We start from the raw sequence: 14,600 nt of genomic DNA, 5'->3' as shown, positions 1-14,600 counted from the left end.
AGAATTTCGTTGGGGCGTTCCCTACTGAGCGACGCGCTGTACTCTCTAGGCCCGGAGGCAGTGATAAATGTGCAAGGGTTGCTAGGTCGTCGCCCAGAAGCGACGCGTCACACCGGCGCCCGGGTGTGGTGTCAAATAGGCAAGGGTTCCCTCACTTTGTTGGACGGGTGGGGGTAAAGAAGTTAGTCCAAGACCATAAAATTAGGTTAGCCACTTGGAACATAGGGTCTTTAACTGGTAAGTTGGTAGAGTTAGTAGATGTTATGTGTAGGAGAAAGATTGATATTTTATGTCTTCAAGAGACCAAATGGGTAGGTGAGAAAGCTAAAGTGATAGAACCTTGGGGATATAAGATTTGGTATACAGGAATAAATAGGAATAGGAATGGAGTAGGGATTGTTATGAGTCGTCAGTTTATAGATAATGTAGTTGAGGTCCGTAGGAAGGGTGATAGAATTTTACTTATTAAATTAGTATTAGGTACGGATATTATTAATATTATTAGTGTTTATGCACCTCAAGTAGGTTTAGATGATTCCATTAAGCATCAATTTTGGGAAGATTTAGATGGAATAGTACAAGAGACATCTTATGGAGAAAAGCTTTTCATCGGCGGTGACCTTAATGGACATGTAGGCATTAGTAGGGATGGATTTGAGAATATCCATGGAGGCTATGGTATAGGAGAAAGAAATGAAAGTGGAGAAAGGATTTTAGATTTTTGTTTGTCCTATGATATGATCTTAGCAAACACTTGGTTTAGGAAGAGGGAGTCTCACCTAGTAACATTTAAAAGTGGGGTTAATACGAGTCAGATAGATTTTTTCCTACTTAGAAAGAGAGATAGGGGTTGTTGCATCGATTGTAAGGTTATACCAGGAGAAAGTGTAGCTACACAACATAGAGTCTTAATTTTAGATCTTAGAATTAGACAATGCCGCAAAAGGGATAGACATAGGATAGATCCTAGAATTAAGTGGTGGGCACTGAAAGGAGCTAAACAAGGAATGTTTGTAGAGCAGGTAGTTAAGGAAGTTGATTGGTGTCTCGAGGAGGATTCAGAATCAATGTGGAATAAGATAGCGGGTGGTATGAGAAAAGTAGCTAAGGAGGTATTGGGTGAGTCTAAAGGCGGTGCACCACTAGGTAAGGATACATCATGGTGGAACGAGGATGTCAAATTAGCTATTAAGGTTAAAAAAGATTGTTATAGAAATCTAAGTAAGAGTCGTGATAATGAGAATTTGGAGAAGTATATGATAGCAAAGAAGGAAGCTAAAAAAGTTGTTCGAAACGCGAGGGCTAAGGTATATAAGGAGGTTTATGACAAGTTGGATACCAAAGAAGGCGAGAAGGATATTTATAGGCTTGCAAAGATGAGAGATAGAAAATCGAAGGATTTGGGTATGGTTAGATGTATCAAAGATGAAACGCAAAGGGTTTTAGTCAAAGATGAGGAGATTAAGGAGAGATGGAAAGATTATTTTGATAAGCTATTTAATGATAGTCATGCTCAAGATCTTGGAGACTTCTCCATTCCTTTTCATGAGATAAACGTGACTTCATGCGCAAGATTCAAAAGAAAGAAATTGCAGAGGCTTTGAAGAAAATGAAATCAAGAAGGGCAGTTGGCCCAGATGGTATACCTATCGAGGCTTGGAAATGCTTGGGAGAGAAAGGTTTAGAATGGTTGACAAATCTTTTTAACTTGATTTGGCGAACAAATAAGATGCCTAATGAGTGGAGGAAGAGTACTTTGGTGCCTTTATATAAGAATAAGGGTGATATACAAGATTGCACAAACTATCGTGGTATAAAACTCATGAGTCATACTATGAAACTTTGGGAGAGGGTGATTGAGTCTAGGTTGAGGAAGGTTGTCATGATATCGGAGAATCAATTTGGTTTTATGCCTGGAAGATCAACTATGGAAGCTATACATCTTCTTAGACAACTTATTGAAAGATATAGAGGAACAAAGATTTGCATATGGTTTTTATTGATTTAGAGAAGGCATACGATAGAGTACCTAGGGACGTTCTCTGGTGGACAATGATGAAGAAAGGTGTTTCTCTCAAGTACATTAGTATAATTAAAGATATGTATGAAGGAGTAGTAACCAATGTCCGCACTTGTGGAGGGGTGACAACCAATTTTCCGATAACGGTTGGGTTACATCAAGGATCTGCTTTAAGCCCTTTCCTATTTGCGATAGTGATGGATGAGCTTACGAGATCAATTCAAGAAAATGTACCGTGGTGTATGTTGTTTGCTGATGATATTGTTTTGATTGATGAGTCTAGAGCTGGGGTTAATGCTAAGTTAGAATTATGGAGACAGACATTGGAAGCTAGAGGTTTTAAGTTGAGTAAGAGTAAGACTGAATATATGGAATGTCGGTTTAGTAAGCAACGAAGTAGTGATGGGAGTGTAGTGAAGCTTGGTGAGAAAGATATACCGGTGAATGATTATTTCAAATATTTGGGATCCATCATTCAAAAGTATGGAGAAATTGATGGAGATGTAAATCATAGGATAAAGGTTGGGTGGATGAAATGAAATAGTGCTACTGGAGTGCTGTGCGATCGTAGAATGCCATTGCGGTTGAAGGGAAAGTTTTATAGGACGACTATTAGACCCGCTTTACTATATGGTACGGAATGTTGGGCTGCCAAGAGACATCATATTCAAAAAATGAGTGTAGCTGAGATGCGGATGCTTAGATGGATGTGTGGAAATACAATAAAAGATAAGATTCGGAACGAAGAGATACGTAAGAAGGTAGGTGTTGCACCCATTGAAAATAAGATGCGAGAGAATCGTTTACGGTGGTTTGGACATATTCGGCGAAGGCCTAATGATGCTCCAGTTAGAAGGTTGGAGAAATGGGAAAATATATTAGTTAAAAGAGGTCGGGGTAGGCCTAGGAAGACTTGGATGGAGATGATAGGAAAGGATATGAATGCTTTGAACCTCACCGAGGACATGGCGTTGGATAGAAATGATTGGAGGAAAAGGATTCATGTGGAAGACCCAAAATGAATTTCTTTTTTGGTTCATATCGCTGACCCCAATTGTTTTGGGATGAAGGCGTAGTTGTTGTTGTTGTTGTTGTAGTAGATGCTTTACAATATGTCACTCTCAATTGTCTAGATTGCTCCCATAGTAAACAAAGTATGTCAATTGACGCAATGCCCAACCATAGTTCACTAAACGATAGTTAAATGATCCTCCAATATTTAAAGCATACATTACTATGGACTGCTCCTCAAAAGATCCAATTCCACAACACTCCAAGCTTAAATAGATGTGGTTTGGTTGGGATGCCCTAAGACAGAAAACCTATGGGTGGCTATGTCGTGTTCCTAGGTCCAAATCTCATCTCCTGGAAAAGCAACATATTGTGTCTCGGTCCAGCAACAGAGCTGAGTATCGAGCCTTAATGAATTTAGTAGTTGAACTCATTTGGCTGCAATCACTTCTATTGGAACTAGGTTACAGACACCTAGAGCAATCATATTGGAGCCACGTATCTAACTATGAATCAGTTTTCCATAATTGGAGTAAATACAATGAAATAGTTTTCCACTTTGTTCTAAACCATGTAGCCAAATGGGTCCTCTAGGTTTGGTATATATCCACCAAAGATCAACTAGGCAACATCTTCACCAAATCTTCTAAGCTCAACCAGGCTCAATCTTCTAAGAGACAAGCTCAACATCACATGGAGATGTTGACCTTGAGGAAGGGACTGTTAGGGGTGCACAACGAGTCCAGCTAGCTCGGGCTCGACTCATTTAAGCTCGGCTCAAACTCGTTCAAGTAGATAAACGAGTTGAGCTTGAGCACAGGCTGAAACTCAGTATACATAAATGAGCTGAGGTTGATCAGGCAAGAAAGCTTGGTTGAGCTCGATTAGCCCGATTAAGCTCGGTTTGTGTAGATATATAATGCATCTATATGGTATATGAATCATTTATGTTTGCAAAGTAAACATATCAGAAGGCTTTGCCTAAAGTAAGGTGTTGACCCTTTTCAGGAAGGTGGGTATATAGAAACCCACTATCTTCACTACATATTAATTTTTTTTAAATAAAAAATGTTCGGCTCGAGCCGAGCCAAACTCAAGTTCGACTCAAGCCGAGTTTGGACAAAAGTTGTTCAAGCTCGGCTCGAGCTTGAGCCAAACTTGAACAGCTAATTTTTTTGAACGAGCTGAGCCGAGCCAGCCTAAGCTCGGCTCGAACTCGACTTGTGTGCACTTCTAGGGACTGTTAGAGCACAAGGCTCACAAAGATTCCACATCATACAAATTCAAATTTTGAATGGTGGTTCCACGCCTCACCAAGAAGGGTTTGCTCATAGGCATGAAACCAAGGAGGTTAGTATATTCAACAACCATATCTTTTTCAGCTGGATTTAACTCCTCTCATTGTTTAAATTGGCATCATTGCATTTGAGGAAAGTTATCAAACCTTCCAACAAGGATACACATCATCTTATCCCTCCCAATCAAGGGTTTACATAACCCACATTTTTGAAATTCCAAATATCACATGAAGCATTGTTGTAACTTGTGTAAAGTAAGAGAGATACAAAAACTTTTATTCCCTCTCAAGTCTCATTTGTAGCATACAACAATAAAAGGGAGGATTTTAAAACTCTGCTTCTTAGCTTTCTAATGGTGTCATCTACTAAGGCACTCATATGATCAATGTCAATATTCAAATAAATAAAACCCATTCATGAGAAGTTGTTAAATTATGTAATCTAATCATGCAATGTAATATATATATATATTTTATATTATAAGGTAATACATATACATATATTAATATATATGTATATGTATCTACTTATTATATATATATATAATATATATTTCTAACTGTTTAGCCGTAGGGGTAGTTTAGTCTTTTTACAACATATTCTTTTTAGAATATGTTTTGTAATTTCCTTTTATTCTTTTTCTTTTTTCTTTTTTCTTTTTTCTTTTTTCTTTTTTCTTTTTTCTTTTTTCTTTTTTCTTTTTGTTGTTTTTTGTAAAAGGTGGAAAGCACCTTGGAGGGGCCCACCATCTAGTCGTTGGGCCCCTTCCAACGGCCAGAGGTGGAGCCTCTCCAAGGACTCCACCTCCTCTATTTAAAGGGTTTCTCCCCTTGTGTATTGCTTAAGGCTTTGGGATTATAGCCCAAGCCTATGTTAGTGGAACTTATGACTTTTGGGTTCGTATTTGTGCATTTGTGAGTTTGTGTTGTGCATTGTGTGCACAAGTGTTTCAAGTGTTCTTGTTGGGCGTTTGTATATGCATTTATTTCCAAGAATATTGTAATATTGTCCGTAGTATCTTGTTGGAGATACTTTTACAGAAGTAACCCACAAACTAGTTGGATTCATACAGGAGACCTAACAAATCATCAGCTATGTCACACGGACTCGGCTCCAAGGTCGCCGCACCCACGTCGACACGCACTGACACGGGTGCGGACACGGGTGCGGCTCGGACTCGGTCAACCCGACCCTGGGTGTGGTCAACGCACCCAGGGTCATTTTGGTCCATTTTTTGGAATTTTTTTTTTTTAAATTTTTTGGGCTACAACTGTAAGGAAAAAAACCCATCACAACTAAAAAACCTGTACACTTTCAAGTTTTAAGTACAGAATGGGCACAACTCAAGTTTTTGTGGTTTTTTCCTGTATGAAGAAAGTGAATTATTTCAGTGTATGAAGAAAGTGCCCAAAAGTGAATTATTCCTGTATGAAGAAAGTGTACAGAATGCCTTCACAACTCATCACCTGTCCCCTAATGGGCACAACTTTGACCGAGTCTTATATATATATATATATATATATATATATATATATATATATATATATATATATATATATATATATATATATTTTTTTTTTTAATATATATATAGCCGAGTCCCCGTGTCCAAAATTTTTGAAATTGCGCCGCACCCGTGTCGCACCCGCACCCGCACCCATGTGACATAGATCATCAGGTTTATAAGAGAGAACTTAAGAAATTAGAAAGATAGGAATGGAGAATGAACGCAAGAAAGATGAAAGCATAAGCATAAGCAAATGAACACAAACACACATATATATATGGAAAAACGGGTGGGTGTGCACGCCTCGAGTGCACTGATATTAGGCAGCATTTTCCATTGATTTAGTCATATGGATGTATTCGGCATATTCCATTTATTAGAAATCGGCCCTTGGTTCATGTTTTTTTCATAAAAAAAAATGCAATTTTATAGCGTTTCAAATTTAAAAATTGGTGGGCCATTGATTTTTCAACCCTTAAAAAAACCTACTGACATGTCAAAGTCAGATGATTCAAAAGCAAGTCACTACTAATTCAACCATGTAGAACATATCTGTATGATTAGAATTTTATACAAATAAAATAAAATTAAAAATTGGTGAAATTTTGAGTGCATTCCAAGCTCACAGATAAATCAGTGCACGCTTACCCACACTCTCTCTATATATATATCTATCTATACACACACACACAAAAGGGCCATTCCAGTGTGTTCCTGTAATTTTGCGGTGTTGTGGATAGGGGCAGATTGGAAATGGGCATATTCCTCGCTTACAGCGCAAGCACTTAATCAATGCACCAAGCACTGGCCCTCATACATTTTAATGTGTGTGTGTGTAGGATCTAACATCCACAAAATTTCATGAACACTAACAGGTAAACAAATTTAAAAACACTATTGGTCTCGTTCATCAATTCCCTTACCAAGGACACCAGTAAATCTACATTGCCCCATCTATTTTGATATGTAGATGATTTTTTTTATTTGGCAATAACATCTATATAAAAAGTAAAATATTTGAAATGCAAGAATTCAATATACAGGAAGTTTTCAAGTAAGAAGCTAACTTTTCTCAATATTTTCCTTCTCTTTCCTTAAAACTTTATTGAAATAAGAAAGCTAGTTAGACTGTTTCTCTCATCAAAAGTAGAGTACTTCTCTTACCCATTTTTCATCACTTGGCATCAGCGTATCATAATAAGAAAGTTCAAAATATTTTTAATTCATGAACAATAAACTTAAAAGTACAAAAATAATCATATATTCTTAGATAATAAAATAATATATTATTCTAGTGTAATAAGTATCAAATATACCCTAAGAGATGACTTGCACTCAAAAAACATAACTAATGGATACACATTTTAGACTTTCTGAAATTGAGTTAACTACCCTTGGTAGTCACAATTAATGCATGAAACCACCATAGTATTTTAAATTTATTAGGAATGGAAGATGTGATAAACTTGATAATGCCCATATGAATCACCTTTTGACAATAGTTGCACTGGTTACACAACCTATTCCTTTTATAAACCGGTGTACAATGGTCCCATGTCAGGGTCCCTTAACATAGCCAATGCCTAAACACCTTCAATCAGGGATAGAGAAAAAAAACGTTATCTAGGATAGAAATTGGTTGCTTTAGGGTAAATCACACCTCGAGGGCTCGGATCTATCAAAAGCCCCAAATTTTCGGGTTGATTTGAACCTAAAAATCAATTGGTAGGCTTAGAAACAAGGGTTGGGGACGGATAATGCAAAAAAATGGGGTCAAAGTGACCTTTGAAGACTTAAAAGTGATCCCCATAAGTTGTTGGTAGCCATTTTTACGGCATCAAAAACCTTTAGAAAAAATTTAGTCGGCTCGTACAATACAGTATGATACACCCCTCTATCACATGATACAATCAATATGGATCAATAATCGTTAAATTACCGATACAAGAGCAATATTGTATCAGCTCTCCTATCGATAAAGTGTATCATATCGTACAATATGATACTGATAACACTGGTCCACACAAGTTATGGAATCTCTCTCTCTCTCATTAAAGCATTTGCATGTATACCCAGTTCGATAGAAAATGATGTCATCTTGTAGTTTCACATATTATTTTGTTCTTTAATATGTGAAATTTAAAAGTGGCAAAGTTCTAACCTTTCTTTCTTGGGATCTTCACTGTCAGGGACATGCAGTTTATATAATGGATCATATCAGCTGTTCTCTCCTTTTCTCCTTTCCACTTTCTCTGTCTTGCAAGGCAGATATCTTCAAGAGAAAGCAAACATTTACATATGGTAATGAAGATTTACATCAATGTGACATTAGTCTGGTGCAATTCTCTTGGTTAATTTTCTATGCTACTTCTTTATTTCTTGCAAACTCTCTCAATAACCATATACAATCCTCTTTCTAAAAAGTTAAAAACCCTAACTCTTTTCAATGGGTTTTCTTTCTTTTTCTTGACTCAATTTTTGTTCTTTTCTCTTGCCTCTATCATATATTTTCCTTTTTTCCTTTACTTTCAGGTCACTCTGTTACCTTTTTAAAATTTTCCTCTCTTTTCTATTTTCCTGGCCTGTATAACCTTTTTCTTCCCTATTTTGTTAGTTATCAAAAAAAGAAAAGAACAAGAGATACATACCGCTGAAATTATTACCAGAACCCTTTGTTGATACAAACAATTAAAGAAAAATGGCTTAGTTTTATACTTAAAACAAAAAGGAAATAGACCCATAATTCCATTCTCTTGGGAATCAAAGTTTCCTAAACCTGGAGAATAGGCTCCACTATATGGCAATCATGATTCCGATGCCTGGAGAAGCATGCTTCCAATGCACTTCCCTCCTCTTCCTAATCAAGGATCTTGACATCAAAGTACCGCACTACCAATGTAATGGAAAAACTATGCTACTGCGACTCACAGAAATAAGCAAAACTATGGTATCAAAAAATATCAGCACAGAAACTGAGAAAAGCACCCGGTGTAGCTACCAGCATCATCATTTTTGTAATATCGTGCTCCTAGGGCAAAACGACCAGTAATACAATAAACCAACGTGAGAATAAACATCAAATCCACCACTTCCCCACTTATTTCCACAAATCCCTCCGCACAAAACCAAAACCCGAAAAATGTATAGAGGTGAAACCATGCTATTTATCCCGTAAGGAATACAAATAAGCAAAAGTAAACTAATCACAATGTGGAATTCATATGCTATTTTACCACAATACTAGCTTTGAAGCAGCAATAATAAAGTAAAGCAATAAAAAGCTAAATTTTTGCAGCGAAGGTAAATCATTACAAGCATTATGTCAACAAACCTATCAAAGAGGATGTCATTGGCAAGATAAATTACATGCAGCTGCCTTTCCGAATCGTCGAGAGCGAGCACCCTATCCCTGAGCGCCTCCGCGAGAGCAGGCGCGAAAGGAGACCTCTGCATAAACCATATTTTTGTGCCCTTGATCGATTCCTTGGTCCCAGAGAGATTGTTAAGCACATTGTTCAGCTCAGCTGCTACATCAGATGGAAGCGGACCAGCCAGACCTTTGAACGACTTCGTTTCAAACTCGCCCCGCCCATGCCCGCCACCGCCGCCCATATAGGCGAGTTGCTGCTGATGCTGTTGCTGCTGCTGATCATAAAACCCACCACCCACAAAAGGGGAATGGTGCATCGGCGGGCCGCCCATCATCGGAGGATTCAAGGCGGGATTCATCGGCGGCATCTGCGGGAACGAGGAAGGAGGGTTGCCAGGGACATGGATACAGAGCCAGAGCCTGTGGCGGTAGTAACCAGCGCCCTCGCCACCGAAAAGGAACGCGTACTCCGGATTGTCCTGCTGCTTCTCGCGAATCATGGCTTCGAATTCGGGCCCGTTCTTGGCGGTGTACTCGACGAGCTTGTCGATCCGTTTGTGGAGCTCGGGGTCGGAGGGCGGGGGGCAGGGAGGTGGGGGAGGCTCAAAGGATTTGAAAAGAGGGTGGGGGATGTTGGCATGGTGGGGGAGCTGGTGGGGAGGGGGGAGATGGGGAGGGAAGGGTTGGGGAGAGAGGAGGTGGGGGCGGTGGAAGGGGAATTGGAGAGATGTGAGGTGGTGGAGATGTTGCTGCTGTTGCTGTTGGTGGTGGAGAGGGTGAAAGGGGTGCTGCTGTTGCTGCTGGAGGTGGTGGGGAGGGATGAAAGAAGATGGGTGTTGGGGGAATTGCTGCTGGTGGTAGCCGGGGAACTGGGGAGGTGGGACGCCCGCTGCTTGTTGCTGCTGTTGCTGGGCGTAGGCAGCAGCCGCTGCAAATTCATGGGGCTCCATCCCTCTCTTCCTTCCTTGTCTACAATTAAAGGGAAAAATAGCATGCGAAGAAGAAGGCTACGAACGAACAGTGTCGGTTTAAGTTTTGTTACTTTATTTTTTTTTGTTGGATTGTTTGCTCCTGTTTGTTTTTTCGTGGATTTCTTTTCTTAGAGGGGTGTTTGTTTTGAAAGGCAAGCTGTGGTTGGGCAGACCCATCAGTACCACTCGGGTTTTGAACCTGCAACGTCCCACCACAGGGAGACGTGCACTGACAGCTCCTACCAACCACACCGAGCTCCCGTTATTAATAGAGGGGTGTTTGTTACAATCCAGAGAAATCACTTTTTCTTGAAAAGACACCCAGAGGGAAAGTAATTTTTTGTGGAAAGAAGTGTGAACCCATCTTGACAGAAAAGCCACCTTTTATATGTGATCCATAACATATTTTTCATGAATATGTTTGATTCACCCCTCCTAAGAAGCCCTCTTTCATGAGCTTCTTTCACAAGAAGGGCCATGAACCAAACACCTCTAATTGAAATTTCCTCAGTACGTCGTTGGAAAATTATTGCTGGCAGTTAGTGTGACCTTGAATAGATGTAGCTACGGATGATGCACATTGTTCTTTTCATATCGCATTATGATACGAAGGAAACAGTTCAATTTTCAATGTTTTGTTGCATGTTTTAGTTATTGAACTTCATACGTTTTTTTTTATTGTTCATCAGTGTTGAACTTAAACCTTGTCTCCAAAGTGACTGCAACTTTTTCAAAGTCACGACGTGAACCTCAAATCATGATTCGAAATAATCGATACTGGTACATCATATAGTTGTACGATCTCTCGAATATACAAATCGATCAAATTCTCAAGAGATTGACTGATCCAGATAGATAAGAAATGTGCAGACTTGATGAGTTTGTCCACAATCACCCAAATCGCATGGTACTTTCATTTGGTTCACGACAAATCTATCACGAAATACATAGTGACATCTTCCCACTTTTATTAAGAAATCTTGATCCTCTGCATGGAACCTCTAAGATGTTGGTGTTCAATTTTGATTTGCTTCAAATACCTTATATATATATTAAAACAATTTTATGTTTTACATGCATTTTTAACCGGGTTTAAAAAAATCAACAGCTCATATTGAGTTTAAGGGGCATATGTTTCACTCATTTTGGTGAAAAAATGTGTCTCGGGTCGTTTTCATATGAAAATGGCCCTCTTTTTTGCTATAAACTAATGTTGTTATTTTGGTGAGAAATGGTCAAAGAGAAACACCTCTTGTTTCATGGGAAAGAGGGCTTCTTGCTGGGTAGTACTTTCCCACCATCTTTTTCACATTGGGTTCTAGTAATAAACGTAGAAATGTTACTTTTCCCATGTGGAGTTGAGCAACTTTATGACTTTAAATAATATGAAACAAGCACCAAGAAATTAAATTGGTAGGAATCCAGTTCACATGATTCTACTATCATCTGAAAGACAAATCACATGATACTTGTATTTCTCTTTCTCATGTATGTCCTTAGGACACATTTGAAAGTGAGAAAATAGTAAGAAAAGTGAAAGTAGGAATAAAAAAAGTACATCTTTTCTAACCATTTTTAACGAGAGAATTTTTTAAGGTCTCATCTTCCTCCTACCCACCACCATTTTTAGGTCTCTCTCTCTCTCATCTTCATCTTCTTCCCACCACCACAATAATTAATTTCAGAGCTACTGAAATAAAAATATTTTTTTTTTAAAATCAGATTTTTTGGGGCAAGAGATTTGCTTTACCTCTCTCCAAGGGAAGAGATGGTGCGCTCAAACTGAGACAATCGAACCTTAAGGACGAGAGAGTGATCCTCAGTGAAAGATTGACCACGACATCTTCAGACATAGCTAAAACCCTTGAGAAACCCTCAGAGGAAAGAGAGAGATATAGAAGAAGAAGAAGAAGAAGGAGCAACATGATGTTCAATCTCAGAGAGTGACCAGAAAAAAGGTTTACCATGCACGCACAACCATGACTTGCACCCTTTGCATGCACGTTGATTGGGCTGAGTCCCCCAAGCTTGGGTTCGACAAACGTGTAGCTCTTGGGTGTGATCGACCCACCTCTCTCTTACACACACATTTTCTCACATTTTTTTCATGACAAACAAACAAAAAAATTCCATTTGGAAAAGTATCATATCAAAACTTTTCATAGGCAAACTTTTCTTTTCCTATGAGAATTTTTCTTGCTTTCAAACGTGCCCTTAATAAAAAGTTTGGTCGTCGACATCATAAAGGTGGTAGGAGGAACGAATTACTTCACATGATCTTTCAAGGTCGGGCATCAAAGACAAGTGGGTCTCATATGATGGCCTGGGTCTTGCTGGTTTTGAACTTTATAAGTGTCGATTGGGCTTGTGTCAAAGATAACTAGATTTTGTGTAATAGTAACACTTAGGCAAAGGTGGTCAAGCACCTAAATGGAAGACCAATATACTGGTAAATGAGGTGAATGAACCGAACATAGGGTGTTCAAGCTCAGCTTCTTCATATGGCAAGCCGAACTAGGCTCTAGCTCATGGCAAGCCTGAGTTAAACCAATCAAAGCTCCAATTGGCTTGAAAAAAGAAACAATTTTCAGAAATAAAAATAATAGAATTTGAGAATGGGGTTTATTCTGCCATCTTTTTCGTTAGGACGCTGTAAAAGCCTCCAAAAACCATAGTTTTAGGTATTTTATACTAAATCTAAACCATTAGATATGTTTATTATTGTTCTCTCAATAGAGAATATGTATTTAATTAAACATCTTTATGCTGAGTTGTGTAGTTTAAAGTGGTAAAAAAAAATCAATGGTTGATATTGTAGTAAAACTTTATGATATTCACATTTTTACATCAAAGTAATCTAAAATGAAGCTTGTTCTTTATTAAATAAAAGTGATAAATACATCTAATGGTTCAGATCGAGCATAAAATACCTCAAATTGTGTTTTTTAGAGGGTCCTAACAGTAACCTAACGAAAAAAGAGCAAAATGATCCCCATTCTCATATAATTTGAACTCTAAACTCATTGAGCCAATCTCAAACTGCCTCGTTACAAAATAAATGTTGTTTTAAAGTTGTAAGCAATAGGATTTGAACTCAACTTTTTTGTTGCAAGTCCAACACTTCAACCATATGCACTCTATAATATAAAATATATGCAATATATATTCATTGCTATTTAATGAGCTTATATGAGATGAGTCGAGCCAAACACTCATTGTTCATGTTTGAGTCGCTCAGCCTATTTCATGAGTGCAGACGAGCTCTTTACAAGCCTAACATGAGCCAAGCTGTGAGTAGCTTGTCTCATTTCTCAGCCCTATAAAGGGGACATTGGCATAAGCCTTTGCTCGTCAGCCTAGTTCAATGTTCTCCTCTAAAAGTCAGTAGATTAACCTTTTTTTCAAAAATATTGTGATAATTGGTCCAAATGGCATCTATGAATGGTTGCTTCATCGAAGACTTAGAAATATCAGTAAAAAAATTTCAGGTTTGATGTTTCAAGCATCCCTAATAAGGTCCTGATCCTAAATCCTAAATATTAAAAACAGAAGCAAGGACATCAAGTGCAAAAAAATGAATGTTTAGTAACTTTTTCTTAATTGACATTCTTGTTATGTGAATTGAGAATATAATTAAAAGTTTGTATGGCCGTTTTCATAAAGATTTCGACAAAAAGGAAGTGCTACCTACATCCCACATTGTAATTTTTTCAAACATTAATAAGTTACTATTTATAACCCCTTCTCTCCCCCTCTCCAGGTCTTTGTTTGTCGCTCTCTCCCCCACTCTCTGATTAGGGGTGGCAATTTCTGATACGACCCGCCAACCCACCTCTTAGGCGGGTTCGGGTTGGGGGTATGCCAACCCGCCAACCTGGCTGACCCGTTTAATAAACGGGTTAGGCGGGTGGGTCAACCCGCCAACCCGACCCGCCAACCTGACCCGCAAACCTAAAAACCCGTTTACCCGACCCAACCCATTTATTAAATGGGTTGGCGGGTCGTGTCGGGTTACCCGTTTATTAAACGGGTCGGGTTCGTGTTTGCCACAGCCGACCCGTTTAATAAACGGGTCGGGTTCGGGTTGAGGTATGCTGACACGCCAACCCGACCCGATTGCCACCCCTATCTCTGATGGCCATAAAATGGACACACATACTCTCTCTTTATAATAGTCATAAAACAAAACTATTTTCTAATTTATTAAAAGCATCAATACATTCATATTTCTCATTAATTTTACTTTCAATCTTGATAAATGTATATGATGTAAGCTTTCTTTTACCATTTGAATTATCTTATAGAGCCCGGCCATATAGGCGGGCTAGATTATCTAGTATATTTAATTACTCAATTTCCTTATATCATGACGTTGGCATAGGTTTTAGCAAATTTGTATGTCTTGATATTTAAATGTTTTGTA

General features: G+C 38.5%; 1 protein-coding gene across 1 annotated transcript in view; it reads right to left on the bottom strand.

The window, feature by feature from the left end:
* LOC149840810 (SUPPRESSOR-OF-WHITE-APRICOT/SURP RNA-binding domain containing protein 1-like) overlaps positions 1-10,262 on the bottom strand; it is a 31,757-nt gene extending 21,495 nt beyond the window's left edge. Inside the window, exon 1 of the mRNA XM_090003356.1 lies at positions 9,168-10,262. Coding sequence (XP_089859482.1) covers positions 9,168-10,156 — 989 coding nt within the window. The 5' untranslated portion in view covers positions 10,157-10,262. The remainder of the gene's footprint in view (positions 1-9,167) is intronic.
* Positions 10,263-14,600: the final 4,338 nt, after the last annotated feature.

The sequence above is a fragment of the Nuphar pumila genome, chromosome 4 (genome assembly GCF_984573655.1).
Source record: "Nuphar pumila chromosome 4, dmNupPumi1.hap1.1, whole genome shotgun sequence".
Lineage (NCBI taxonomy): Eukaryota > Viridiplantae > Streptophyta > Magnoliopsida > Nymphaeales > Nymphaeaceae > Nuphar > Nuphar pumila.
The sequence above is the reverse complement of the archived record's forward strand: the minus strand, read 5'-3'. Positions and strand labels throughout refer to the sequence as shown.